We start from the raw sequence: 26,147 nt of genomic DNA on the forward strand, positions 1-26,147 counted from the left end.
CCTCGCTCTGAGGCGTTCCATGTAAGGCTTGAAGTGCAAGCGAGAGCGCGGAACGAGCGACAAAGAAGCACAATGGCCTTTGTTGTCACGTTCAACTATCGTCAGTAAACCGACTTTACAGACAACCAATTTTTTTGTCTTTGTCATAGTTTAGCTTTTAGTGGTGGTTTACCAATTCTGTGCTCAACAAATCTGACGTGTGCCTCTGTGATAGTAATTTATTGCCAATATTACGAGTTCTTGTTTAGTTTCTGTTTTAAATTAGTGTTGAAGGTATTTAGAAAGCCATAATTATGGTGCATTGCTGTATAATTGGCTATAACAGTCCAATTAAAAAACATGACCTTTCGTAATATGATTCGTCCCTTTCGGGTATACGCATCTGTCAACTCCACCTTGATTCTTAGTCTGAGTTGCAGTCCTATCTCGTCGTTATTTGAAAAAAAAAAATATAAACTGGAATTTAACGAGAACTTGAATTTGCCGTGGGATGGCTTTTTAATAACTGTAGAAATGCATAGGTAAGTATTATGTAAATACGCGTTTAGATAAAACAAAACGGGCATCAAGGATACGAAAAATAATGTTACAAGAGATTACGATACGAAGTTCTGTTATAATAATTGTAATATATCTCTATTAAATTCTAAATAAATAAAATATTTTTTACATTAAAAAAAATTGTTAAATAAGGCGAAAGTTTTGCGCAATTAGCGAAAATTCTACACTGCCTTTTGAGTCAAATTGCACCCTATTGTAAAACTGATGCAATCAAAGCGACAGTCGCATTGTCTAAGTGACTGACACAATCATACACACTTGAAAGAGCCTTAAAGTTTCTATACATTTGTGTTTTGTCGCTTATACAAGATCTTGGCTCTTAAGTCGAGATCTATGAAACGCAGTTCGACTTTTCTCAGACTTAAGACATTTAAAACGAGACAGCGTTATATCGCTGGTATAAATCGGTTTCGATTTCTCTCTATAGTCGTTATTCCTCATTACTGAGGGTCACGACCCCTTTCCGTTAATCTTATACCTAATGGTAGGAGTTCTCTTGGGAATATAATGCGGTGGGTTCCCAGATCATACCGCACACAACACTCTATGGGAACGAAATTTCGACTCCTAGGTTAATTGACAGTTATTATCAGATGTTAGTGGATTACCACTAACATCTGATAATAACCGGTAATTATACCGGGACCGACGGCTTAACGTGCTCTCCGAGGCACGAAGAAAACGAAAAGGCCAATTCGGACCTCTACAGTCGGTCACCCATCCAGTTACCGACTTGGGTCAACGTTGCTTACCAATCACAATAGATTGATATGCATTGTCGCAACTAGGCCACACGTCCCTCCGTCCGTCTCGATTTAACTGAAACTTAAGTGTGATCAAAGTCAAAGTATACTCAGATCTCCATACTTAGATCTCAGCCTTTTAGGTTATACAAGGGCTGAATAATAGTCTAATTTTCACTGTTCTAAAGAGATTAGATTAGTGATTCACGTTATTTGGTTCGCGGGAAACGTTTCCTAAAAAGACTGACAAAATGCGAACGAATTGAAGAAATAAATAAATTAAAAGACGTGGTTAAACACTTGAAATTTATAATTATATATTCAATCACACATAGACTTATTTAATTAATTGAATTACATAGCTATAGCTACCATGTTGTATATTAAAATAAAAATTTAAATTATTACTCTTTGTGTTTTTATTTTTTCCACGATAACCGCAACGGAAGTGTAAGGGCCTGCGCAGACGGACTATTTGTCCGAAGGGGACAAATGCCTGTCATCTGTACTTTTTTTTATATATACCTATACAGATTTCAGATACAAGTTAGCCCTTGACTGCAATCTCACCTGTTGATGATGAATTATGATGCAGTCTAAAATGGAAGCAAGGCTAACCTGGAAGGGGTATGGCAGTTTTCATTAAACCCATACCTACTCCTTTGGTTTCTACACGGCATCGTATCTACTAGAACGCTAAATCGCTTGGCGGCACGGCATTGCCGGTGGGGTGGTAACTAACCACGGCCGAAGCCCCCCACCAGACTAGAGAAAATTTAGAAATCATAAAATTTCTAATTTTCGCAGTCTATAGCTAAGTTCTTATTTACTCATAAAGTTTTGAAATGGAAAGATAAAAAATAATAAATTGATGTTAACTGGCATATAAGGAAAGGAAGGGTTAATGCATTCGGGTAAAATATACGGAGCTAGTTATTGTGAAGTTTTTGAAGATTTCTTGCTCGACTTTGGTCGTATAAAACTAAGCGCCCTTTCCATAGTAGAAAGTTTTTCACATGGTGTGCCTTGAATGACCGCGTTCACTGGTGCCGTTAGTATTCTGAAATTCACTTGGGAGAAGTCCATAGACTCGTAGAGGAATCGCGATTGTCTATTGCTTAGTATCCAGAGGTTACCTTCTTGGTCCACCTTGAAAGAAATACGAATATTTTCTATGAACCTTGCTTATCAGCCATCATCGGTAGGTATACGCATAGAATTCGTTATGTCAGTGTACCTAGGTGATGTTTTATAACAAAATTTCGCAATCAATTTGACTTGTAGAATTTTAGAAATTTAAAAATCTATTAGATAAAAGTATGCACACTAAAATTGTGATTTATGACGTAGTTAAAAGATAAAAGAGCGTGGATTTGACTTGCAGCTCGCTCCAGCAATGCTTAGGGCTGCAATTGTAATATAGGTAAACAAATATAGGTTATTTACCTTGTAAAATATCACTTTGCTGAATTCGTCAAACATTTTTTTTTAAAGAATATTATTAATCATGACTAATACTCCCCTTTCCCCTCCAACTAAGCGTAAAGCTTGTGCCAGGAGTGGGTACGACAATAGTGTAACTGGTGGGGTTTGAACCGCCGACCTTTCGTAATCCGCTCCTCAACCGTTGAGCTATCGAGGCTCTAATAACCTTACCTTAACAAATATTACTTCATCTTGTTGTCAATATTACCTCAATTTTTCCAATTTTCTAGTAGGTATACTTAGTTAGCGACAGTTCGACATGGAAATCGGGGCGGGAACGTCCCGCACACCCGCACAGCCCCCGCGCTAAACCGGTGCGGGCTAGCACGGTTGGGCGCCCCCCGCCTCATACCCCGATTGCCATGTCGACCTGTTGCAAACCAGCTATAGGTACACCTATGTATTACCTTAATATCATTCGGAAACTCCAGAAGAGTGCAATCGCTGATGATGAGAGGTGCGTTCTCCTCATTCAAGGGCTTGTCTAAATTCCAACAGCTTACGCCGTTTTTGCTCAGCTGTAAGAAAAGCCATAATTTTCGAACTTGTATGCCCTAATTTTACTCCTTAGTTATTGAGTAGGTAAATGATACCTAGAGTAGGTATATAGGTATCATTTAATTTATTTATTCGCAATCTCAGTGGGCGTTAACCATTTTAAGTCACCGACCAATCACAAATAAATATTTTAAAAAACATTCGAAATTCAATTCGAAAAGGTAGTTTCGTCTGAGATTGGTTAGTGACTCAAAGTGGTTATGTAACATAGAGAGCCCTATTACTAACTTCTTTCCGTAGATAGAGTAGGTATAGGTACGAATTTAATAAAGGCGACAGAAAAGAAGAATCTAAATCAGTTGTTAGGTCTTGCCTGATTGTACAAACTTACTTGAGTGTAAAATAAAACGTTGTTATTTGGATCCACATCACATGCAGTTGCTTGCGACATCGCGCCTCTGTCACCAACTACCTGAAAACATGAAAAAATATAGGGAACTTTAGGAGACCTACCTACTTGAATATTCAGAAATAAAGGTCATAGCTCAGAACCACCCGGCACCGAACCTGCACCGTCTCACCTCATGTGGTTAAAATTCCTTATATGGACGTCTATGGACATACGCTCGCTCCAACTCCGTAGCGTCAGTGGATGGCCTTGCTCGCAAGCTGTCCAAGCATGGCTGGTGAATCTGCTCGCATGCTTGCTCTGCCAAGCACTAGCTTAATGCATTGAATGTGGTGGATCGTCGCGTCAGAAGACTTATTGGCTACCAAGCGCAAAGAACATTGGCGCAATTAGTTTCTGTATCTGTTGGTATTCTACGGGATATATTTCGAAGAGCGTCCTAAAGAAGTATTTGAATAGACACCTTCCAGGCAGGCACGCTCCACCTTAGGCTTCCTCATCACTAACTATTATATTTGGTGTGATTGCAGTTCAGTGCATGCCTGAGTTTTAAAAAAGAATACTTACCTAGGTAAGTCGGTAATAAAATTATGTATACCTCAACTCCACTGAATATGTTTTCTTGAGGAACATTTTTGTTTCGCAGTAACTTTGTGGACATGCGGAACTGCTTCGTGCTTGATGTCGGGTGGAAATAGAGATCGCGGTAGCTTTGAAAAAAAATAAACTGGAAAGTAGTTAAATAAAATATAATGATGAAACAATAAGTAGAAAGTTGCTGGATCCAGGCGGCTGGCGCAAGCCCGCGGGGTGTGGAAGTCCCTACAAGAAGTAGTGGATGACTATCGGTTGACGACAAGATGACAAAACAGGGGATACGGATAAAAAGATGCTCACTTGAACAGAATGTAGCTCCTAAACGATAGAGTGTATTGGTGTAGATGCTTTGGAGTTATACAGAGTAAACCTACCGGACTATAAGGCACCATATCTAAGTACCTAGGCACAAAGACGCGGCGCCGACGAACGAAGTGCCCGAATTCGATTCCCGTTTGTTATAAGATTTTGTTAACTTTAGCCGAGTGATTTCTATGATTTGAAACTTTGGGAGGAACTACTAAGTAGATACGTAGGCAACTCAAGTAGGTATCTAGGTATATTGTCTCGGTTAAGTCATTAAAACTGGAATTCATAAACATATTTTTCTTTCAATTGATTTTTATGGGATGGTAGGCACTCAAGTATGGTTTATATTTAGACCTTTTAATATACATAACTGAAACTCATATTTAGGACCAACTGCGGCTCCTGAGTAATAAACCAGAGGAAGATTTTCGTATTGGGTTGAGCCTACATCACACTACTATATTTTAAAGGCTATGAGAAACATTGTCCAGTGTAATGGCTTTTCTCATTGAAGAGACCTATGCTCAGATAAGGGCTGGCGAAGGGTTGATGATACTGATGATGATAAATATAATACCAACTGGTCTACTCAGTTGCCAAAATAAAGTATGAGGATCTAACCCAGATTTCTTCGACGGCGACAGAACAGCGGAAGATATACCATCGCTCCAGTAGAAGTCCACCCCTCCCACTGAATACACCCCCGCGTGCGGGTCGAAGTGGAAGTAATGGTTCTCCACGCGCCATACGTCGTTCTTCGCGAGGCTGTATACCAGCAGAGCGTTGGAGCCCATGTCTGGGATGTAGGCATACGCATCGCGGCAACCTTTGCCCACTATGTCAACCGCCTAAAAAATGTAAATTGCAAACTCAGCATTATTTTCAAAGCAATACGGTTCAAATTGGCCTAATATCTACTGCGTAGTAAGCTAGAGGCAACTCCATATTCCATAATATATTTTCACGGTTCCGTACCCGAAGGTACCAGCGAGCCCATATTAAGTACTAAGTCTCCGCTAACCGTCCGTCTGTCTATCAATGGGCTGTATCTCGTGAACCGTAATAAGTAGACAGATGAAATTTTCACAGTAAGTATGTGTACTCCTATAGCCGCAATAACAACAAATAATAAAAATTTCAAAATGGCCGCCATGAAAATTAAAAAAAATAGAAAGTGTTTTTTTCCCTGTACGATGGTACCGAACCCTTCGTGTGCGAATCCAACTTACACTTGACCGATTTTTTTTTATAGCTGACAGAATACTCACAATGCTTGTCAGTACTGACGAGTCTCGGAGCACCTCGTCCTTGATCACGTAGCGATGTATCAGCGTGTCCGTGTTCAGGTCAAACACCAATATAGCTGGCGCCGTTATTTGCCGAATGTCTCCTGAGTAAGTAATGCTAAATAAATAAATCCAATTCAGTCACAAATAATACCTAGTAAGTGTTAGAGAAATAGAGGGTAACATCTTTCTATGGACGCCTCCTGTGAGGCTTAGACCATGGCTTAGGATGATGTTGGAACGAATGGGTTGGTTGTCAAAGTCAAAGTCAAAATCATTTATTCAAAGTAGGTACAATTGTACTCCTTTTGATGGTCGAAATTGTTAAACTTGTACGATATAGTGGTGATAATTAATTACGTTACTTAAAACTAAGGGTTGGACTGGATTAGTCCAATCAACCCATTCGGACTGGATCTGGGTCCTTCTCGTCTTCACCAGCGAAGACGCTTTGCTGAGATTCTGGCCCTATAAAATAGGGTGCATTATCAGTCAAGATCCTCGGGGTCGATAAGAAAATCCTTAGGGCGCTTTTATGGAGAGGATCGTTGATGCAACACGTCGCTTCCGCCTCGAGCCCAACTCGGATAATGAAGGAACTTGCGAATTTTCGTCTGTGTTGGCGTTTGCTCTGCCTTTTTGGAATGTTTTTTTTTGTCAGAAGTGGCCGGGTTTTGTGTTTTACTGGTGTTTTTGGTGGTGGAACTGACTGGGAAGCCCTCTAAGGGGTGCCGCGCGTGTGTCGGCAAGCGCCGGCACAGACGAAGTCCATACTTATATATAGTTTCCCTAACTTGTAAATAACTACAAACTTGACATTCGCTAATCTTTGTAGCCAGACGAGAGAGAAAAAAAAGGAACTCACTCGACATGTCAGCGACTCCGTTATCGACAACCCACAGTCGGTCGCACTGGTCGACGTGAACGCGGAACGTGGACACGACAGTGCTGTTGTCGGTGATACAACACGCCGCGTCCGACAAGAATGCTGAGCCCCAGCTTGGATATGGGATCAGGGGTTGGGACTGACTGCCGTTTACGTGGATGTAGTTTAATGATGCCGGAACTCCTGGAAATTAAATTAAATAGCTTTATGATAGATGGATAAGTATTAAACTTAGGTACGTTTAAAATATATAATGCATTGTTAAGTTAGGCAGCTCAGGCTTCCTGCCCGGTTGTTCCCTTGTTCTTAACATAAATGAAAGATATTAAGAAGAAGACGCAGGATAGAATATAAGCCTATTTTCTAAGTAAAACCAAGCCTGTTGGCTGTTGCATACGAAAATATGGGCCCTGAATATTTATACTCTTCTTTGTTACGGATATTAAGGCTGAGAAAGAGAGAAGAAAATGAAAAGAAACCGTCGATGTTTGTTTGTGCATATAAGAAGGCACTTAAAACCACATGGTCGATATTGTTTGTGTGTTGTGGTGTGTGTGCTTTGTATTTGTGTTACCTTTTGTTTATTGTTAATACTGTGTCTCCATAAAAAATAAAAAATAAAATAAATAAATCACAATGGTATACTGCTAAAAATTAAACCTAATAATCTTTCTTGGGCTGAAATTAATACTTCTAACATGTTCTACCTTTCTTCCATCTAGGTATCGTAATAAAGAGTTTGTCTTTCCATCTAGCAATACCCGCAGGTATAATGTTTTCAGGGATATAAGCACCAGACTTCAATGCCGCCTCCCGCGTTTGACCCTCCCATGCAAAGTCTATAGTTTTCCATTGAAATTTAGGTGGTAGCAAGCATTGAGAATCTTTGAATATGAAGAGCAAAAACAGACAAAACAGTGAGGTTTTCATTGTGTTTAAATTATTGCGAAATTTGAAATTTGGATAAGGCATGGTCCTGTGGTGTATTTTTAATACGAGGGTAACTATTTTGTTTTGTTTGTACTTTGAAATTTTGCGCTCAAAAATGTCAAAATGTCAACTGCCATACCTGGGTTGCCAGTTCTAAAAAATGGATTACCCCTAACTTGTAACGCAATAATAATATAAGAGATTACGAATTGATATTTAAGTTATATCAAATGTATTAGGTAAAATACCATAATTAAATTTGTTTTTGTTCATAGAAACAAGTAGGAATGCTCCCAAAGTTAATCATTATTCTTTATTAAACAACAGAAAAGCTTTATTTGTGTATAATATCACAATGACGAAATATCAAATTATTGTCAAACTATCACCAGTCAGTCAAGATTTATTAACACAAATATTTGTTCATTAAGAATGTATTATGGATGTAATTTAAAAAAATATGTAGATTCATAAAATAAAATTCAGTGTACTCAAAACTCTTTCTTTGGAATAGGGGTAAAAACTCTTAGATGACAACACAATGTAGTAGTTTTTTAAATAATTAACTTGTTGGCTACGAATTCCAGTCTTTTGAGTTTTTCTAATGTCACCATTTGTTATTTTGGATTAGATACGCATTTATTACCACGTAAAAGAAATGTGAACTGTGAAAAAATCTTTTATCATTTTCATCTGCGTTTATTTTACAGAAAAGTGCACTGTTTTTGTCGTACATCTTTAATAAAGTATAAAATAAACTTAAAACAGATTATAAAATGCCTATGACAAACAGCAAACGGCGTTTGTCACAGGCGTGTGGCGCTTTCATTATAAAATAAAAATTAATTGTCATTACTCATTGTACTCATTTGTCATTTCACAAAAATCAACCACAAAATGTCAAAGAATATCACGTTGTCAATAAAATAATTTGTTTGTGCTCCATCCATTGTTCAATAGTACAATAAATATAATCTCTAGTTGAAAAATACCATTCATTGCCTTTCTGATAACCTTAAGGTGATGATACCCTTTCAAGTGTCCATCTGAAGATTTCCTAAAGTGTACATGTGAGTTAACAAAAATGTCCGAATCCGAAACTACGAATGGTGAAAACGCAGCGCCAGTGGCTGAACCTGAACAAATAATCGAAAAACGCATCGGCTGTGCACATTATAAGAGGCGTGCTAAGTTTGTGGTAAGTTATTTGAGATTCATTTTGTACAATTTTGCATCCATTTCCTGTGCTGTGCATTGCTACCGGGTTCAAAACACTCATGTCTATATTTATAACGATCGAACTTCCAAGTTGGTTCCAACGCAAGAAACTTCGAAGTACTATGAAACGCAAATTAGGAACAAAAGTGTGTCAACGAACTTGAATACCGTGACTATAAGCTAACAAAGTAAATATACTAAGCAGAGTAAGATTATGTAAAGAGATTTGTTTTGCTACTCATGTTGTGTGAAAATTCAAGGCCTCTTTGTTTACACTAATAAAGTAAAATATCTCGCAATTCCTTAAATGAAGGCAGCCACATAATGAAATTATGAGTTTTGACACAGCATGAATAGCAAAACAAAATCTCTATTTATAGTCTAATGTGTTATGATCCTTAATGCTGGTCAAGGGCTTCCCTTTCATCTTTTCACTCGTCCCAGTCTGTTTTAAGTTGAAATACCTCAATATCTTTCCTTTTGCATCCAGTATATTGTAGCCTTTACCCATAATTAGTTGGGCATGTGCATCATATGGCTGGCTAGTCACATTTGAATGTTGCAGGTGTCTCTCACATATGTGATAGCATGCAGTGAAATTGGATCATTAAGTAATTGACACATTCTAACTGTGTTACTGAGAAATATCTCTAACCTTGAACCTGTGCAGTGTGTGATTTATTGATCAGTTTAATGTATCAAGGGAGTCTATGCAGATATCCACTTAGTTTGTCAAGAAACTTTTTTTTCTGTGCAGTATAAGCAAATAGATCTATGTGCAAACACATTATGCCCTTCACTGCCTCTTATGTTTCTTCTGCTTTCTGAATTGATGGTAGAGTCCAGAGTACTGACATATTATAAGTGGCACAGTTAGTATTAGCTTAAATGTAATGTTACAGAAAGAATACCATAAATTGAGCCAATCATAACAATTTATTGTAGCAATGTGACGAACACTACTTTTGCAATGGCCCAGCTGAGCTTATTCTAATTGTTACTATATTTCAATGAATTTCCATAGACTCCATGCTGCAACAAGCTGTATATGTGCCGCTACTGTCACGATGAGAAGGAAGAACACTACTTCAACAGGAAGTCGGTGACAGAGCTCATCTGCACAGAGTGTGATACCAGACAGAAAGTGCAGGCCGAGTGTTCTAACTGTGGAGTTCGGTTTGGCAAGGTAAACTGTACAATGTACATGTAGAGAGACTTTCGACCTTTTCATAATCATTACTATGAGGTCTCACAGTGCGCTCGAACACATAGTGTAGGTTCCATCAATCAGATCATTGTAAATTCACGTGATACAGTCATCTGATTGGTGGAACCTACACTGTGTGTTCAAGTGCACTATGAGACCTCATATTAACATTTGTGAAAATGGGTGTTTATGTCACTTTGTCATCACTTAGCAAATCGAAATTACAGTCAAGGGTTAAATTATATTAGGTTAAAAAGGTTGAATTATGAAAATACTTCTTAAATTTTGTCATGATGTTTATTTTTACACCAAACTTTTTGTTGATTTAACAAAACTGACTTTGCTTTTGTAAAATTTTCTATAAATTCTAATAATTGCATTAAGTACTTCATTATTTATTTAAAAATGCTGGCAAACCGATTGTATTTGGAAGCTGCAGTTGAAGTTCTTCTACAGTAGCTGTAAGGTCAAGCTGATGGGCTGGTATTGTATAGAAAGTAGATGATACCAGTAAGTGTATCCATGTGGATTTAGGTTTTCTATATTAGTATAGATTCTCACTTAAAATAGAAATCAAAAAACGAGAATACTCAATGACAAAAATGGTAATTTAGTGATAAGGTACTTGCTATGTACAGGGATGCTTGAAAATTGAATCACACTAATATTATAAAGGAGAAAGTTTGTATGTGTGTGTGTGTGTGTGTGTGTGTGTGTGTATGTTTGTTACTCCTTCACGCAAAAACTACTGGACGAATTCGGCTGAAATTTAGAATGGAGATAGATTATACCCTGGATTAGCACATAGGCTACTTTTTATCCCGGAAAAACAAAGAGTTCCCACGGGAATTTTAAAAACCTACATCCACGCGAACGAAGTTGCGGGTATCAGCTAGTAAGAAATATTATTGGCAGATAAACAGTCATAAATCATATACCTGAACCTTCCCGCTCAAATGTAGATTTTTTTTCTAGTACACATGCCTGATCTGCAACCTGTTTGACGATGAAGACAAGAAGCAGTACCACTGTGAAGGCTGTGGGATATGTCGTGTTGGAGGCCGCGATAGATTCTTCCACTGTGAGCGATGCAACATGTGTCTACCAGTTCAGTTGCAGCGTGTGGGACACAGGGTAAGAGTACATTTTATAAATTTGAAAGGCAAAAGTCCATTTTTGACCAAAGTTTGGCCATAAATGTGATAAATACTATAAATACTTATTTAGTATAATGAAAATATTGTTGGTAGCTATCTATTTGTGCAAAATCCTGTGAAATAGAAGGAAACTCCATCATCACTGTACCATTGTTATGATATTAAATGTTTTTTTTATTGCAACTTGAATTTTTTATACATGCTTTGCAAAAGTTTATCTAAGTTCTTGATGCTTGTTTCTTTATCAGTTATATCAATCTTAATCCCCACAATTTTTTTTTTTATTGATAGGGGTACTTTCCTTTTGTAAACTGGAGGTTTTTGTTAGAAATTTTTATGAAAAATTAATGTTAAAAATTTTGATTGTATCATCAATAGTGTGTGGAGAATGTGTCTCGTGCCAACTGTCCGGTGTGTTTGGAAGACATCCACACGTCACGCATCCCGTGCCACATCCCGGACTGCGGCCACTTGCTGCACCGGCCGTGCTTCGAGCAGATGCTGAAGTCCGGCCACTACGCCTGCCCCACCTGCCAGACCAGCATGATCGACATGACCAATGTGAGTATCTCGCGCCCACTGTCCAGTGTGTCTGACGTCACATGTGCCACATCGCGGACTGCGGCCACTTGCTGCACCGGCCGTGCTTCGAGCAGATGCTGAAGTCCGGCCACTACGCCTGCCCCACCTGCCAGACCAGCATGATCGACATGACCAATGTGAGTATCTCGCGCCCACTGTCCAGTGTGTCTGACGTCACATGTGCCACATCGCGGACTGCGGCCACTTGCTGCACCGGCCGTGCTTCGAGCAGATGCTGAAGTCCGGCCACTACGCCTGCCCCACCTGCCAGACCAGCATGATCGACATGACCAATGTGAGTATCTCGCGCCCACTGTCCAGTGTGTCTGACGTCACATGTGCCACATCGCGGACTGCGGCCCCTGGCAGCACTGGCCCTGCTTCAAGACTGAGGTGCTGGTATAACTTGACATACCTTTAGATATACCGAGTTATGTTTGAAATAATGAATTTATAAACGGAAACTTTTAAGTGCGGAAACCAGCCCAGAGAGAAGAAAGAATGAATTTATAACTAAGTAAACGTTTTTCTTTTTTTATCTTTTTTAATTTCCTCACTGATTTGCAGCTATGGAACTACTTGGATTCGGAAGTGGCGGCCACTCCCATGCCCCCAGAGTATGCTGACTACAAAACCACCATTTTGTGCAAGGATTGTCACAAGGTAATTTATAAATTTGAATAAATAAGTGAACTTATCCATACTTAATATTATAAATGCGAAAGTGTGTGTCTGTCTGTCTGCTACCTTTTTACGCTCCAACAGTTTAACCGATTTTGATGAAATTTGGTACAGAGTTAGCTTACATCCTGGCGACGGGTATAGGCTACTTTTTACACCGGCAAAGCAAAAATTTTAAAAAAAAAACCTAAATACACGCGGACGGAGTCGCGGGCATCATCTATTGGCTTTTTATGTTTTGTTCTCTGTACTGAGTTTTGTGTACAACAATATTCTTTCATTCATATAAATAGCCTTTATTATTATTCTTTAATTACATGACACAAAATAAAAAAAAATTGCATACTGTTTTGTTGAAGTAAGTTATAATGGCTTGTATCCATTTTCAGCTTTCAACAGTAAAGTTTCATGTGGTTGGACTGAAGTGTCAGCATTGCGGTGGATATAACACGTGTCAGACTAATGGATTCCACAAGTAAGTTTTTTTTTTTTTCTCTCTCGTCTGGCTTTTACAATGATTAGCCAATGTCAAGTTTGTTGTTATTTGTAACAAGTTAGCTAAACTATACAAGTATGGACCCCGTCTGTGCCGGCGCTCGCCGACATACGCACGGCACCCCTTAGAGCGCTTTTCAGTCAGTTTTAACAAAAAAAACACTCCAAAAAGTCACAACACGCGCGCCAGCAAACGCCACCACAGACGAAGTCCCCACAAGTAAGTATACATAAGTACAAAGTCGTAGAGCCTCAATAGCTCAACCGGTAAAGGAGTGGACTGAAAACAGAAAGGTCGACGGTTCAAACCCCGCCCGTTGCACTATTGTCGTACCTACTCCTAGCACAAGCCTGACGCTTAGTTGGAGAGGAAAGGGGAATATTAGTCATTTAACATGGCTAATATTCTTTAAAAAAAAAAAAGTCAAAGTTTTTTTTAAGCTATTTATTTAAAGTATTGTACTGTTGTAGACTGTTTGTTTATGTAATGATTGTTGAATTTGTAAGATAATAATGTAATGGTGATAATAATTAAAAAACTACAGCTACGAAGATTCCAGAACTGACCATGATAGCCACCGAGCTTATTTGACATTTATTTTTAATCCATTAAGTTTTTTCCAAAAAACTATTTTAATATGATTAAATGAAACAGCAATGTAGACTCAAGATAGTGTCAAATGTGTGTGGCTATCACTTAGTGACTAGTGTTGATCACTGAGTTCACAACAAACTCAGTTAAAATAAACCTTTATACTTTAACTACATTTAACTAATCTATTCTATTATTTAACTACTTACTTATTTCCAGGGACACTGGCAGTTCAGAACAATGCGAGTCATCCTCGCCTTCATCGTCGTCATCAACATCCTCCTCCAGCAGAAGCGGTTCATCATCAGCGACCTTCGAACCGCGCGAGGAGAGGCACACGGAGGAAGCCAGTGATGACCTGCCGCGGGCAAACCCCATGGACGAACCACCACAAGCCTGACCCTAGGCTTGACCCGAGCTTAAATATAGGCTTGGCCCAAGCTCAGGCTAAAGTCTGACTCTAAGCTAAACTGTCAGCTTGAATCAAGCCTGAGCTTAGACTAGAACCAAGTCTGAATTCACTCTTGACCCAAGCTCAGGTTTAAGTCTGACCCTAGGCATATCTGAAGCCCTCATCATCATTAACGTCCGCCAGCAGAAGGGGTTCAATCATCTGTAACACTTGGCCCAAGCCTTAGCTTATTCTTGATCTAAGCTTAACTGCAAGCTTGACCTAAACTCAACTTTGAGTTTGTCCCTAAGTATGTCTCAAGCCCTCATCACCAAGAGAGACAAATGATGAAGCCAGTGATGACCTAGCGCGGGCCAACCCAACGGACAAACCACCACAAGCTTGACCCTAGGCTTGACCCAAGCTTGACTTGACCCTAGGTGTGTTCCAAACCCTTATTATCATTAGCATCCTCCAGCAGAAGCAGTTCATCTTTTGTAACACTTGACCCAAGCTCCATTGTAGGCTTGATCCAAACTTAACTCTCACTTGACCTAAGCTCCATTGTAGACTTGACCCAAGAGTGACTGTCACTTGACCCAAGGTCTATTGTAGGCTTGACCAAGCTTAACAGTCGCTTGACCCAAGATACATTGTAGGCTTGACCCAAGATACTAGGGTGAACCCAGGCTCAGGCTAAATAGTGCTGCATATCAAAGGAGATTCTAATGCCACTACAATACTACTTTAAAACTTATTTGTAATATATGATATTGAGTGACTGCATTATTTGGATAGAATAAGATAAATTAAATGTGATCATACTTCTGTACCACTTTAATAAGTATTTTAATAAAATTAGCTAATAATAAATAATTAATCTTTGTGATTTATAATGTTTTTATTGCTAAGGCATAATATTGTGAATATTCTTACTCAAGCTTGTTTGCGTGAATGTAAATTTGAAGCTTGCTTGATAAAAAATAACTGGGTAAATTTAGATAATAATATGAAAAACCATCAAAGATATTTTTACTCGAAAAAACATATCTCTGGCTTTATTCATAGCATGTACCTAACGTGTATTATTAATAATAATATAATTGCTGATTTCATGATTGGAAAATTCGTTTGTGCATAAATCTAACGACAGAATTAATCTTTACCTACTTCATAAAGCTATTATAAGACCATGACCTACTTATAATATATTGAACATATCTGTAATATGTCGATAAGTTACTTAGCAACGTCAAACTTGTCAAATATTGTGATCTTTTTTGACAAACACCTATAGTACGCGACAGGACGTGATGGCAACCGACACAGCCCCCGCGCTAATCCGATACGGGGTATCGCGGATGACGTGTGGGTGTACGGGGCGTCCTCCCGCGTCACACCCCGATTGCCATCTTGGCCTGTCGCGTACTTTACATAGACAGTAGGTAGGTGTAGGAGTTCGGACAAAATATATAACAACGTTATCGACTGATTACAGATAGATTGAATATTAATTTTGGCCGTTAATGCTATTCTTTTCCACATAAAATATCGCGAAGAGGATAGATTTGAACAATCGAATTTGCACAAATCCTTTTAAAATAATAATTAATTAATAATTATTAACCACTTAAGTACATCCGTCAATGTATATAATGTAAAATTTATAATATTCTAATGATACATTGCATAATTTTAAATAATAAAATTAGATTTGTAAATTGTAAGGGTAGAATAGTTTCACTTTTTATTATTTGCTATTGATATTATGAATAAATCATGTTGCGATTTTAATTTATTGTCAAAAGATTTTTGTTTTCACACAACGTTATCATTATTATCATTGTTTTTAATGTAAATTTTCTGTACTAAGAGTTTAGGATTATGAACTATTTTCTTACTGTTGATTATAGGCTTTTGCCTAGTTGTTTTTTTTTAGTTTTCATATTACGAATAAATGCAAGTACAATATTGTAATTGTTGTTTTATTGAGACGACCTGTCGTAGACGTAGCTGCTACAAGACGATCCTGGATTCCTTTCCCTATAAGGTTACTTTAAAATATAGAATGGTTGGACTGCAATCTCACCTAGTGGCAAGTGATGATGCAATCTGAGATGGAAGCGGGCTAACCTGGAAGGGGGTATGGCAGTTTTTATTAAATCCATACCCTTTGGTTTCGGAACGCTAAATAGCTTGATGGCATGATGGTAACTAGTCTCAGCCGAAGCCTCTCACCAAAAACATTTGCAAGCAACTTGACCACGATTTTTTGATTCGATGACAAGTTGACAGAGTACTGTAACTGATAAAAACGGTCGAAATCAATAAGTCTATCTTCTATGTTAGCGGATTGTCAAAAAATAAGCTTAAAAGAGCTCCAATCCAGAGCCGAAAGCCATCACACTTCACACTAATACTTATTACAAAGGCGAAAGTTTGTGCGTATGTTTGTTACTCCACGCAAAAACCACTGAACGGATTTGGCTGAAATTTGGTATGGAGGTAGATAATATCCTGGATTAGCACATAGGCTACTTTTTATCCCGGAAAGAGTTCCCACGGGATTTCGTAAAAACCTAAAGTCGCGGGCGTCAGCTAGTTTGAAATAAAAGTAACTTATCGACAGATTGCCGATCATACCGATAGATTGATTCATTAATTCGACCATGCGTAATGCAAAATTCAACCAACTCATTCGGAAGCGTGTTAACATGGTAAAGGAGAATGGCAGTTTAAATATGGTACGTCTTCTTCAGAAGCGAAGCAACTGCTGTATTTATTCAACAGGCCAATCGCGTTATTAATGACGCGACTCAATAATCTGATTGGTTGGCGCTCCGAAATCGATGGTCGAAAGGCACGTCTCTGCTCTGCCTATTGGAAGCGCACCTTGCCTTCCCAATAAAGCAGAGCAGAATAAAGCTATTAATAGGCATTAAGAGCCGATTCACACCAAGCACGTACACGTGAATCCATAGACATGACAGCACGCATTACGTCTACGCGAACGTTCAAGTCACGCAAGCGGTATGTCATATCTCATACAGTTCCATACATTACAACGTCATGATACGCGCTACGTCTACGCTTACGTGCTGCATACGCGTTTGGTGTATCCCAGCTTTTAAATAAAAGAAACGTATGAAATAGCAATTAATTTTATTGCAAATACAAAGTAGAAAAAGGTCCAACTTTGTTATAAACTATAATCTCTTCCCAACTTTATAGGAATGATCTGGGAATGTTACTCCTTATATAGATAATCTACAAAATCATCATACTATTAATTATTATACACACGAAGTACAAAAAGCTGTCATTATTGTACAGATTGTAACATATGTAATTAAAATACGTATGAAAAAAATTAAGGGATGTCCGGAAAGCTTAGACTTAGACATACAACGCCAAAAACGCAAAATGCCAAATAGATAATAGAATGATCTTATAAGCGTTCCGTTTTTCCTTTTGAGGTACGGAACCCTAAAAATTAATAAAAAATAAAACTAAATTAAACTATAAATATAAAATAAATAAAAAAGGGTCTGCACACTTAAAATTTAAGGACCCTTCTTAATAACTACGCAATTTTGATTTGTTATTTCGAATTCCAAATATTTCAATTTTAGGATTTTGCATTTTTCTCGTGATGCTTGTTTTGTATTTAGCGTAAGTAATCTTTCATTATAGCAAAATTTTATTTTTGGCATTTTGCATTTTTGGTGTTGTGCGTCTAAAGTCTAAAAGTTTAGGCCCAAGATAAGTACTAAAAGATTTTTATTTAGCTGTCAAAGACAAGAGCTACTAAGTAGGTACCTATTTATTTAAAAGTTTAAAAAGTGATTTTTAAGAAATTGATATACTTCAAATTTGGAATTTAGAAAAGGTTTTAAGGCATAAACACAGTTAGCTTAAAATGATTGTTTTCGAACTTTAGAAAAAAAAGTCAACTGTAAGTACCTATTTTTACAAAAACTGAGCAAAGTTGCGATTGAGCTCAATTTCTTTTTTCTTGAAAGGGACTCCAATATTATGTCTACTTCTAACGTTTTAATATGAAAAAGCTTATAATGTACTTAAATTTTTCCAAATATGTATAACTTATACAGTGTGTTTCATAATATTATTTAAGTATTATTAAGATTTATGTAACTTTAGAATAAATTTTCGTTAAGAAAAAATCTTGAATTTTTTGATCTTGACTTTTTTTTCTCAATATCTAGCTAATCGCCCGTCTCCAGAAATTTCGCCGATTCCTTTCTTAGTGGGAGTCGATATAGAGAAAACCTACCATGCATAATTTAAAGTTTCTAGATTGTTGAACTGGTCATTGATAGTCACTAGTCAGTGAAACCGTTTTCATTAATGGAAAAAAAGTTTTTTTTTTTTTAATTACCGGTTACGAGTTTCCCCTTTGATTTAAAAATTCCTCCTACTATTTTAGATAAATAAAACACACTGTATAAGTCCTAATCCTTAACCTAACAATGTTATGCTGTAGCTTCTTACAATATTGAAACTTATTGAGTAAGCCTTAAGCTCTAGTTTCCTACGTTATCATCTTATAACGATCGCTATATAACGTCAAATGATGTGGTTTTTCAAGAGAATGCTTTCTAGCGCAAGCGGTTCCGTAAAAAAAAGCGGTAGCGACCTTAAGAAACCACAAATTAACATAAATACACTGTGGTGCCAATTCGATTGTACAGAAAATGACAAAACAAATCAAAAATAATGTCGTCCTCTTCACAACGGTCTCTGTGGAAAAGGACAGCATGATATTTACGGCTAAAACTAGTAATAATAAATAATCTATCTATATGTAATCTGTCTATGAATTACTTAGCAACGCTGTTATTGGTCCAAAATTGTATATTTGTTACAAATAACGACGTTGTTATTTAGCTTATCGATTCGATAGATTATAGACGGATTGATTATTATTATTATTAACGAGTGATTCATGATATCGTTCAAATAACCATATGGGCTTAATATATAGCTAGCTAGCTGAGGTAGTTATTTCGAAATTACAGACAGACACTTCAATTTTATTTATTAGTATAGATTTCGACCGCCAGACGAACTCAAACAGGGACTGCTTTTGGTAGTATTATGAAAAAGAATTATTGTATTTAGTTTTCCTTAGCTAACTTACAAGATACTAACCGCAGTAACCTTTTCGGAGAAACGCGTAAGCGACGCGATTTGCCCGGCGCTTTAAATCTTCTGGTTTCACTCTATATGTATATAATAGTGCGCCTCTAGCGCGTGTCAGCGAGAAGCCACCTCTTAAATTAAGTGTTAATCTTTTAAGTCAGTTAAGGAAAAGAAGAATATATAAGACCCAATACCTGTCCTTGATTTAGGATTAGTGTACAATCGAATTAACATCTTATTACAATCTTATTAAAGTATGAAATATATTATTAAAAAATAAACATGGCATACATGAAAAACATTAATTTATAATGCTATTTATAGCCATTTTGCTGAGATCACAAACGCAATAACACTATAATATTTAACTTTATCATTAATCATTATTATTAGATTGCACCTCAGGATTGCACTTTCATATTTTGTCATTTTGAATACAAAATATTGTGTTGTCATTGAAATTATAATTTTCGATTCGAAAACCGTGAATTTGTGGAATACGTCATCAAAAAAAAATTGTGTTCACGATCAAATAATTAATTTACTGAATCACATCAAGATGGCGCTATTCGGCATTAGCTTGCAGTGTTATACAGCTGTTTGAGCGATATACTGGTTTGAGATTTCTTGTAGTTGGTACGGAACCCTTCATGTGGGAGACCGACTCTTACTTGACTGGTTTTATTGCACATTTTAATTCATAATTATAATAAATATAATACTGTTCTGTGATAAAAGATAACAGTTTTATTAAAAGACAGATAAGAAGCCATGAAATCTTATCTGAATGATTGGTTTAGCTGGGGTATTTCGTAATATATAAACAAATAAACAGCATTCAAACCGAGAACCATAATAAAGAACCGATTGACACCTCATTCATCAAAATCGGCTCAGTAGTTTAGGTGCTACGGTCAGTGACGGATTAAGACTACTTGATGCCCTAAGCAACCCATGCCTGTGGGCCCCCCTATCCGTATGTCAACTAGAATCGGTCTTTAATTAAACCTTTACCTCCTAAAAACATTACTTTTTTGTAAAATAAGATGATGAGATGTAACGTACTTTAGAAGTGGAGTAGGTGCGACAACAATAAAAACCAAAGCATAATTATTTATTTATTTATTGAAATGCGCCTTGCGGCTTTCGGGGACATTCGAACTGTCGGGCAGCAAGTGGGCAAGCGGGAGTGGGATTCTAGATCGGACTCTATGTCAACTTAAAACGCGCGAATTTTCTAATTAGTCCTAGAAAAGTTTCTACTCTCACGAGTCACGTGACGTGAGAGTGAGACGTGAATGCCCTAAGGACAGATTTTTTTGTGCTTCTTCTGGTGCCCCCTCAGACGTGATGCCCTAGGCAATTGCTTAATTTGATTAAGGGTTAATCCGTCACTGGCTACGGTATATCATGGACTTCCGTAAAGTAACGCCTAAGCTATACAACTTATTATTCAAACAGACTGTCATCATGAGAGGGGTTTTCTATTAGAATTCAGTAGGTACAGGAAGAGTGCCAACGGGACCCTATTCGTAAGTCTCCACTGTCCATTCTTACATCTGTCTGTCAGCGAGCTGTATCTCGTGAACCGTAACAAGTAGAGTTGTTTTAACAGAATGTGTATTTCTATTGCCGCTGTAATAACTTCTTTGTACGGAACCCTTCGTGTGCGAGTCCGATTCGCACTTGACTCACTTTTATTGAATATCGGGTAAGTGGCGCTTGTTCAAGAACAAATAACAACTAGTATACGATGGCGTATGTACTTTGATAAAACAGTATCGCAGCTCTTACTGCAAAGTACTTGAAAGCTATCTATTTTTAATCATAAGGCCACCTTTCCACCGTCATTAAACGTATTATCCAAACACTATATTATTTAATCGTAAAATGAACCTTGTTTTAAGGCTCAAGCTCGTTTACACAGAAAGGCGCCAGCGCCACAAGTTATAACTTAGCAAATAATAAAAATACACGGTACGTAATATTGAATTTACAACTTTAAAACAAGAGACCTTAAATCCATTTTACTCTGTAGTATTGTTTCGATACTCGCAATCTATCGACTTTTTTTTAATCTTTCATCTAAGGAGTTTTTTCCTTTCGGAACATGTCACTCCGTAAGGCATCTACATTTATTAAATTCCAATCTGGCGAGGCATGGGAAATCTTGTACATACCAACCATCTCTCCGCCTCATTTCGAAGTCATTCCACTAATAAGTAGTGTATGTCCTTCATGGAAAATCGTACGTATAATGCCATACATCCATACTAATATTATAAATGCGAAAGTGTGTCTGTCTGTCTGCTACGCTTTCACGGCTCAACCGCTGAACCGATTTTAATGAAATTTTGTACAGACTTAGGATACATTCCGGGGAAGGACATAGGCTACTTTTTATCCCGAAAAAACAAACAGTTCCCGCGGGATTCCTAAATACTCATCCGCTTGATCGATTTGTATGAAATTTGGTACCGAGGTAGCTTGCGTCCCTGTTATTGACATTGACAGGCAACTTTTTATCCCGGAATATCAAACAGTTCCCACGGGATCTTTAAAAATCTAAATCCACGCGGACGAAGTCGCGGGCATCCTCTAGTTATTTATAAGTAGACGGAATGACACACATCATGTAAATTTTAGTGGTTTTTTCGCTGTGTCAAAAGCAGACTTGCTAAACATTTCCTATTTTGATAGTTAAAAAACATACATTTTGAGAACTCACTAACTGACTTGACAGTTGTGACACACAGAGCCGTTAAATGGCGAGCGAGTTCCCAAAATGTATGCACTATACAAGTGCGAAGAAAGGAAGGAAGGTAACGAGAGATGTGAACTAAAGCACTGGTAAAACGGATTCAATAAGCTATCAAAACGAAATGATCCGTTTACACTGGTGAAAATTTTTTTTTTCTTTTTTTTTTTTCTTTTTAAACCCTCTTCCGATAAAATTCACTAGTCTTACTTTAAATGAGCAATTTGAAGCATAATGATACATTAAGGGTGCCTGACCAACAATGAGCTATGCTGCGATGTGCTCTATCGCTCTTCTTAGATTATAATGAATAAACAAATACACAAACAACCCCTGCTGCGCAGCGCTATGTACACAGTAGTGATGTGTTTAAAACGTCGTAGCAAGGATCACACGATATGTGCTAGGTCCGTCTTCCGTCTATCTCGCTTGCACTTGTGCGCATGCATGTCGTGCTGTTGCAGTCGCACAGTACGTCACGCAGTTCAATGTTTGTAGAAAAAACGTTGCACTAGAAAGAGCTTAGCTGAGCACAGCACAGGGCAGTATAGCTCAATGTTGATTGGTCACCACAAGTGTTACCACACCCACCCGATCGACGCCATCAATCTACAACAGATTGAGATCAGACGATATCGGTCGCCAGTTCTTACCTTGAGTTGGCACTGACCAAACATTTACATAAAAACACACTGAAAATTCTGTTGAAAACATGTTTTCATGTAAATTTTTAAAACAGAACAGGTTATGAAATTCGTCACATACGACGATGCGTCAAACATTCACATATTTAATGGTTTTGGTGCAATCTCATGGTGATTACATCAAAATGATCTGCTCGATTGTTCTATATATTTTATCGATTCATCAACAATCCATGATAGAATGGCTCGGGTTTCGATCGACTGATGATGGGTCGGTTGTTATATCGAACGGTATTCATCGATCATGTCAAAGCTACCATATCAACCTATCCACGTCGATCGACGAAATCGATCGAACGGATGTGATAAGACCCTAAGGCGTAAGTCACATAGGCAGAGCCGAGCTGCGTCTTTCTTGACAACTTAAACTAAGCTTTATTTACTTTGCCTTAACGACAGCAAAGTCATACGCGCCCTCCATGTTTTCGTTATACCAATTTCAATGGTATGGTCAAAAGTAATAAAGCTGAGTTTAGATAGTTATCAAAAAGACTTGACTCCGCGCGTTTGCGCCGGCCCTAAAACCATCAATTTTTTCTTTCATTTGGCAATAATGATATTATTATAAATAATTACTACTTATTCTATGGCAAACCATGGAAATCGAAGTCTGTATATAGATTTTCCACACGTTGGTAGACTTCGTCACATGATTTTAGCGTCTGTGGCAGAATTGTGAGTGCTTCTGTTAGTTTTTCTTCGTTGCCAAAAATCTGTAATAGCAAACAAAACTGCTTAAGAAAAAAGTTATCACCTGATGATGCCTGCAATTTATATACGTGTTTAAAAAATTCTGTGGAAACCATAGATTTTTATGGGATAAAGCCTATGTGTTAATCCAAGGTATAATCTATCTCCATTCCAAGTTTCAGCCAAATCAGTCTAGTAGTTTTTGGTGTGAAAGAGCAACAAACATACACACACATACATCACCTTTATAATATTAGTGTGATGACATCCAGGATTAATGTTTCGACTTCTAACCCTAAAAAAGGGTGAAAGGACTAATAGGTATTGGACGAGAACTGTAAAACGGTGGCGATCACAATAGCTCGGCAATGGTCAAAGTGATACAGGGCCTGAGTGCTCTGCATAGCCGCCAAAACCAACAAGAAAACGAAGACTAAGAGATGAGATTCAAGATAATAATTTATTTAGGGTAAAATCATCACCAGTCGAGAATTGAGCACCGTCATAGTCTTCCTAAACTTCACACACTATTATAGAAAACTCTCAAGTATGCAAGTTTTCTCACCATGTTTTCCTTCACCATTAAAGCAGTGATATTTAATTGTTTAAAATGTACATAACTGTGAAAAGTTACCTAAGCCCAGGATAAATATCCAGACCCCCCCCCCCCCATCTGAAGTCTGTACTACTAGGCTACCCGCTAAGTAATTAATTAGTTATCAATTGTTGAGAATGAGTTCAACCTTGAATACTAGACAGTGCTATTGTTTTATAATTGGTAGCAGATGTCTGCAAACATGCTAGAGTACATACATTATGTAACGGTAATTTTATTTCAAGCACACATTTATTTTGAGCCTTAAACCAAATTGACTGCAAATCATGTAATCGAATAGAATATGTTGCTTTGAATGTACCAAACAAAGATAAAGGAACAAAGGACGTGATAGGAAAAATAAAGGTCTAGACTCTTAGAGTAAAACTTTGGTGGGTCAAAAACAACAAATCAAAAATCTTTTAGACTCAAATAACCAAACCAGGGATATATAAAAAAAGTCAAGAAACTGATAAAAACCAACAAATTAAAGCACTTAATCTACATTATTTAACAGAGTGTATTGTTATATTAGTTATCAGTTTGATAGTGATAATAGCAATTTACAACATGCCATATACATAATAAATTATTTAATGTTCAACATGTTTCAGTGTTCTATACATGAAAGTATACAAAACACTTATTAAATCACCCCTATACAGATGTTTGTATTTCATAGAGATGTTTTATATGGACATTAAAATTATTATTTAAGCGTTGTTATTACAGTACAGTGTTAAGTAGGACCTACAAGAACATTTGTTCCATACATGACAGAAAATTGTAAATTTACCAAAATAAATACAAACAATTACACTCACAGAGTGATATCAGCTCAAACTATTATCCTCAATAGCTCAACTGTTAAAAGAGTGAACTGAAATCCAAAAAGTAATGTAACAGGTGGGGTTAACCCGCCAGGTCAACCCCACCTGTTACATTATTATTGTACCTAATCCTTGCACAAGATGTATGCTTGGTTGGAGGGGAAAGGGTTTTTTTTTTTAATTGTACCTCTCATTTGACTGCTACTGTTCTCAGTACAAAACTCTGCCTTTAGAAAACTTATTTTGACATTGTGTTATATGCATCACTTAACAGATATGACATACTCAGTGGCTTTAATTTCATTGATAACATATTTTTCATGCATCACCTTATGAAGTAGGTCTGGTCTGGAAGGTAGAGCATGCATGGCCAGAGTGGCAGCTTTCCTGATGTACCAGGGATGGAACTCTGCGAGGGTCTCATTGTAAGAACCCTGACATGTCGTGCAAGTGTTCACACCTTCCTCTGACTCACTCAATCTCTTGAGGAACAGCCGTATGAAATCTAAAAAATAAATGAAAAAGCTATAGTTTATAGAGGCATACCAAAAATTAAGTTAGAACATTCAATAATTTCATTCTAGTGTTTTTTTAGTGAATCCTTAAGTCCCAAAGTCAGATAAATATTTCACCTTCATAATCCTTTTTTTGTACTTAAATTTTTTAGGCAATTATTTTGAAGGAACTGAATCAAAGCATATACCTTAAATGCAAGCATGGATTTATCAGTTACATTCTGTTTATTATTTAAAACATTTATTTACACTGTGCATCTCAACTGTAATCAATATTAGTATAGTATAGTAGTTCTTTGTTCTAATCTAATTGGTTCAATTTTTGTTGAGAAAATAAACTAATATAAAGTTATGATTATAGTTTCTAAACAAACCTAAGCCTCGGTGCAATCTCAGCATCGTCCTTGAGCCTGACACAAATCCATTCTTGTCGTGCAAGCTGGTTTCCTTTTCGTACTTCATCATTTTCTTGAACGATTCGTAATAAAGTGCATCTTCCCCCGCCCTGTGTTTCTCCATTATTTTGATTTTACTCTTCACATCGCTACTCACGAATGAGAACACTGTTCCGATAAGATTTAAGAACCTGAATATATGAAAATCTTATCAAAACACAACCATATGGAATTAGCAAAAATTAAAGATGTAAAATTCTGTCTTACTTTACAAGCTCATTGTAACCGTCTATATAGGCGTCTATTATCACATCGTCATTTTCTTTCAGGCTTTTTTGAAAACTTTCGGTAACGTATTCTAAATCTAAAGTACTCTCGTTAGACATTTCTCTTAAATTTAATTAAATAAAACCTTATACGACCAAACACTGCTTGAGCTAGAAAAATCAAAATTCAACTGACAACAGACA

General features: G+C 37.2%; 3 protein-coding genes and 1 long non-coding RNA gene across 6 annotated transcripts; 1 reads left to right on the forward strand and 3 right to left on the reverse strand.

The window, feature by feature from the left end:
- Positions 1 to 2,068: 2,068 nt before the first annotated feature.
- LOC123875569 (protein yellow-like) lies at positions 2,069 to 7,818 on the reverse strand. Its single transcript, XM_045921472.1, has 8 exons — positions 7,482 to 7,818; positions 6,754 to 6,957; positions 5,871 to 5,992; positions 5,224 to 5,450; positions 4,295 to 4,406; positions 3,679 to 3,759; positions 3,197 to 3,307; positions 2,069 to 2,453 (listed from the first exon to the last, which is right to left on the reverse strand). Exons 1-8 carry the CDS (start codon positions 7,744 to 7,746, stop codon positions 2,238 to 2,240), a joined length of 1,338 nt encoding a protein of 445 aa, XP_045777428.1. The 5' UTR covers positions 7,747 to 7,818; the 3' UTR covers positions 2,069 to 2,237.
- A 774-nt stretch (positions 7,819 to 8,592) lies between these two features.
- Positions 8,593 to 14,863, forward strand: LOC123875570 (RING finger and CHY zinc finger domain-containing protein 1). 3 transcript variants are annotated; one of them, XM_045921475.1, is made up of 9 exons: positions 8,593 to 8,902; positions 9,947 to 10,108; positions 11,105 to 11,263; positions 11,665 to 11,847; positions 12,436 to 12,531; positions 12,939 to 13,024; positions 13,856 to 14,049; positions 14,097 to 14,132; positions 14,426 to 14,863. In XM_045921475.1, exons 1-7 carry the CDS (start codon positions 8,789 to 8,791, stop codon positions 14,034 to 14,036), a joined length of 981 nt encoding a protein of 326 aa, XP_045777431.1. In that variant the 5' UTR covers positions 8,593 to 8,788; the 3' UTR covers positions 14,037 to 14,049; positions 14,097 to 14,132; positions 14,426 to 14,863. The 3 variants fall into 3 exon arrangements, with proteins under 3 accessions (XP_045777431.1, XP_045777430.1, XP_045777429.1); XM_045921474.1 differs by having other exon boundaries at positions 14,097 to 14,863; XM_045921473.1 differs by having other exon boundaries at positions 8,594 to 8,902; positions 13,856 to 14,863.
- Positions 14,864 to 15,066: 203 nt separating this feature from the next.
- On the reverse strand, positions 15,067 to 15,323 carry LOC123875576. The gene is made up of 2 exons (XR_006798170.1): positions 15,225 to 15,323; positions 15,067 to 15,193 (listed from the first exon to the last, which is right to left on the reverse strand). It is a non-coding gene; the product is annotated as an uncharacterized LOC123875576 (long non-coding RNA).
- Positions 15,324 to 21,824: 6,501 nt separating this feature from the next.
- On the reverse strand, positions 21,825 to 26,147 carry LOC123875574 (ceramide-1-phosphate transfer protein). The gene is made up of 4 exons (XM_045921479.1): positions 25,945 to 26,147; positions 25,657 to 25,868; positions 25,097 to 25,272; positions 21,825 to 23,365 (listed from the first exon to the last, which is right to left on the reverse strand). The coding sequence occupies exons 1-4, from the start codon at positions 26,061 to 26,063 to the stop codon at positions 23,237 to 23,239; spliced, it is 636 nt and encodes a 211-aa protein (XP_045777435.1). The 5' UTR covers positions 26,064 to 26,147; the 3' UTR covers positions 21,825 to 23,236.

Source organism: Maniola jurtina, chromosome 20, assembly GCF_905333055.1.
Source record: "Maniola jurtina chromosome 20, ilManJurt1.1, whole genome shotgun sequence".
NCBI classification, from domain to species: domain Eukaryota; kingdom Metazoa; phylum Arthropoda; class Insecta; order Lepidoptera; family Nymphalidae; genus Maniola; species Maniola jurtina.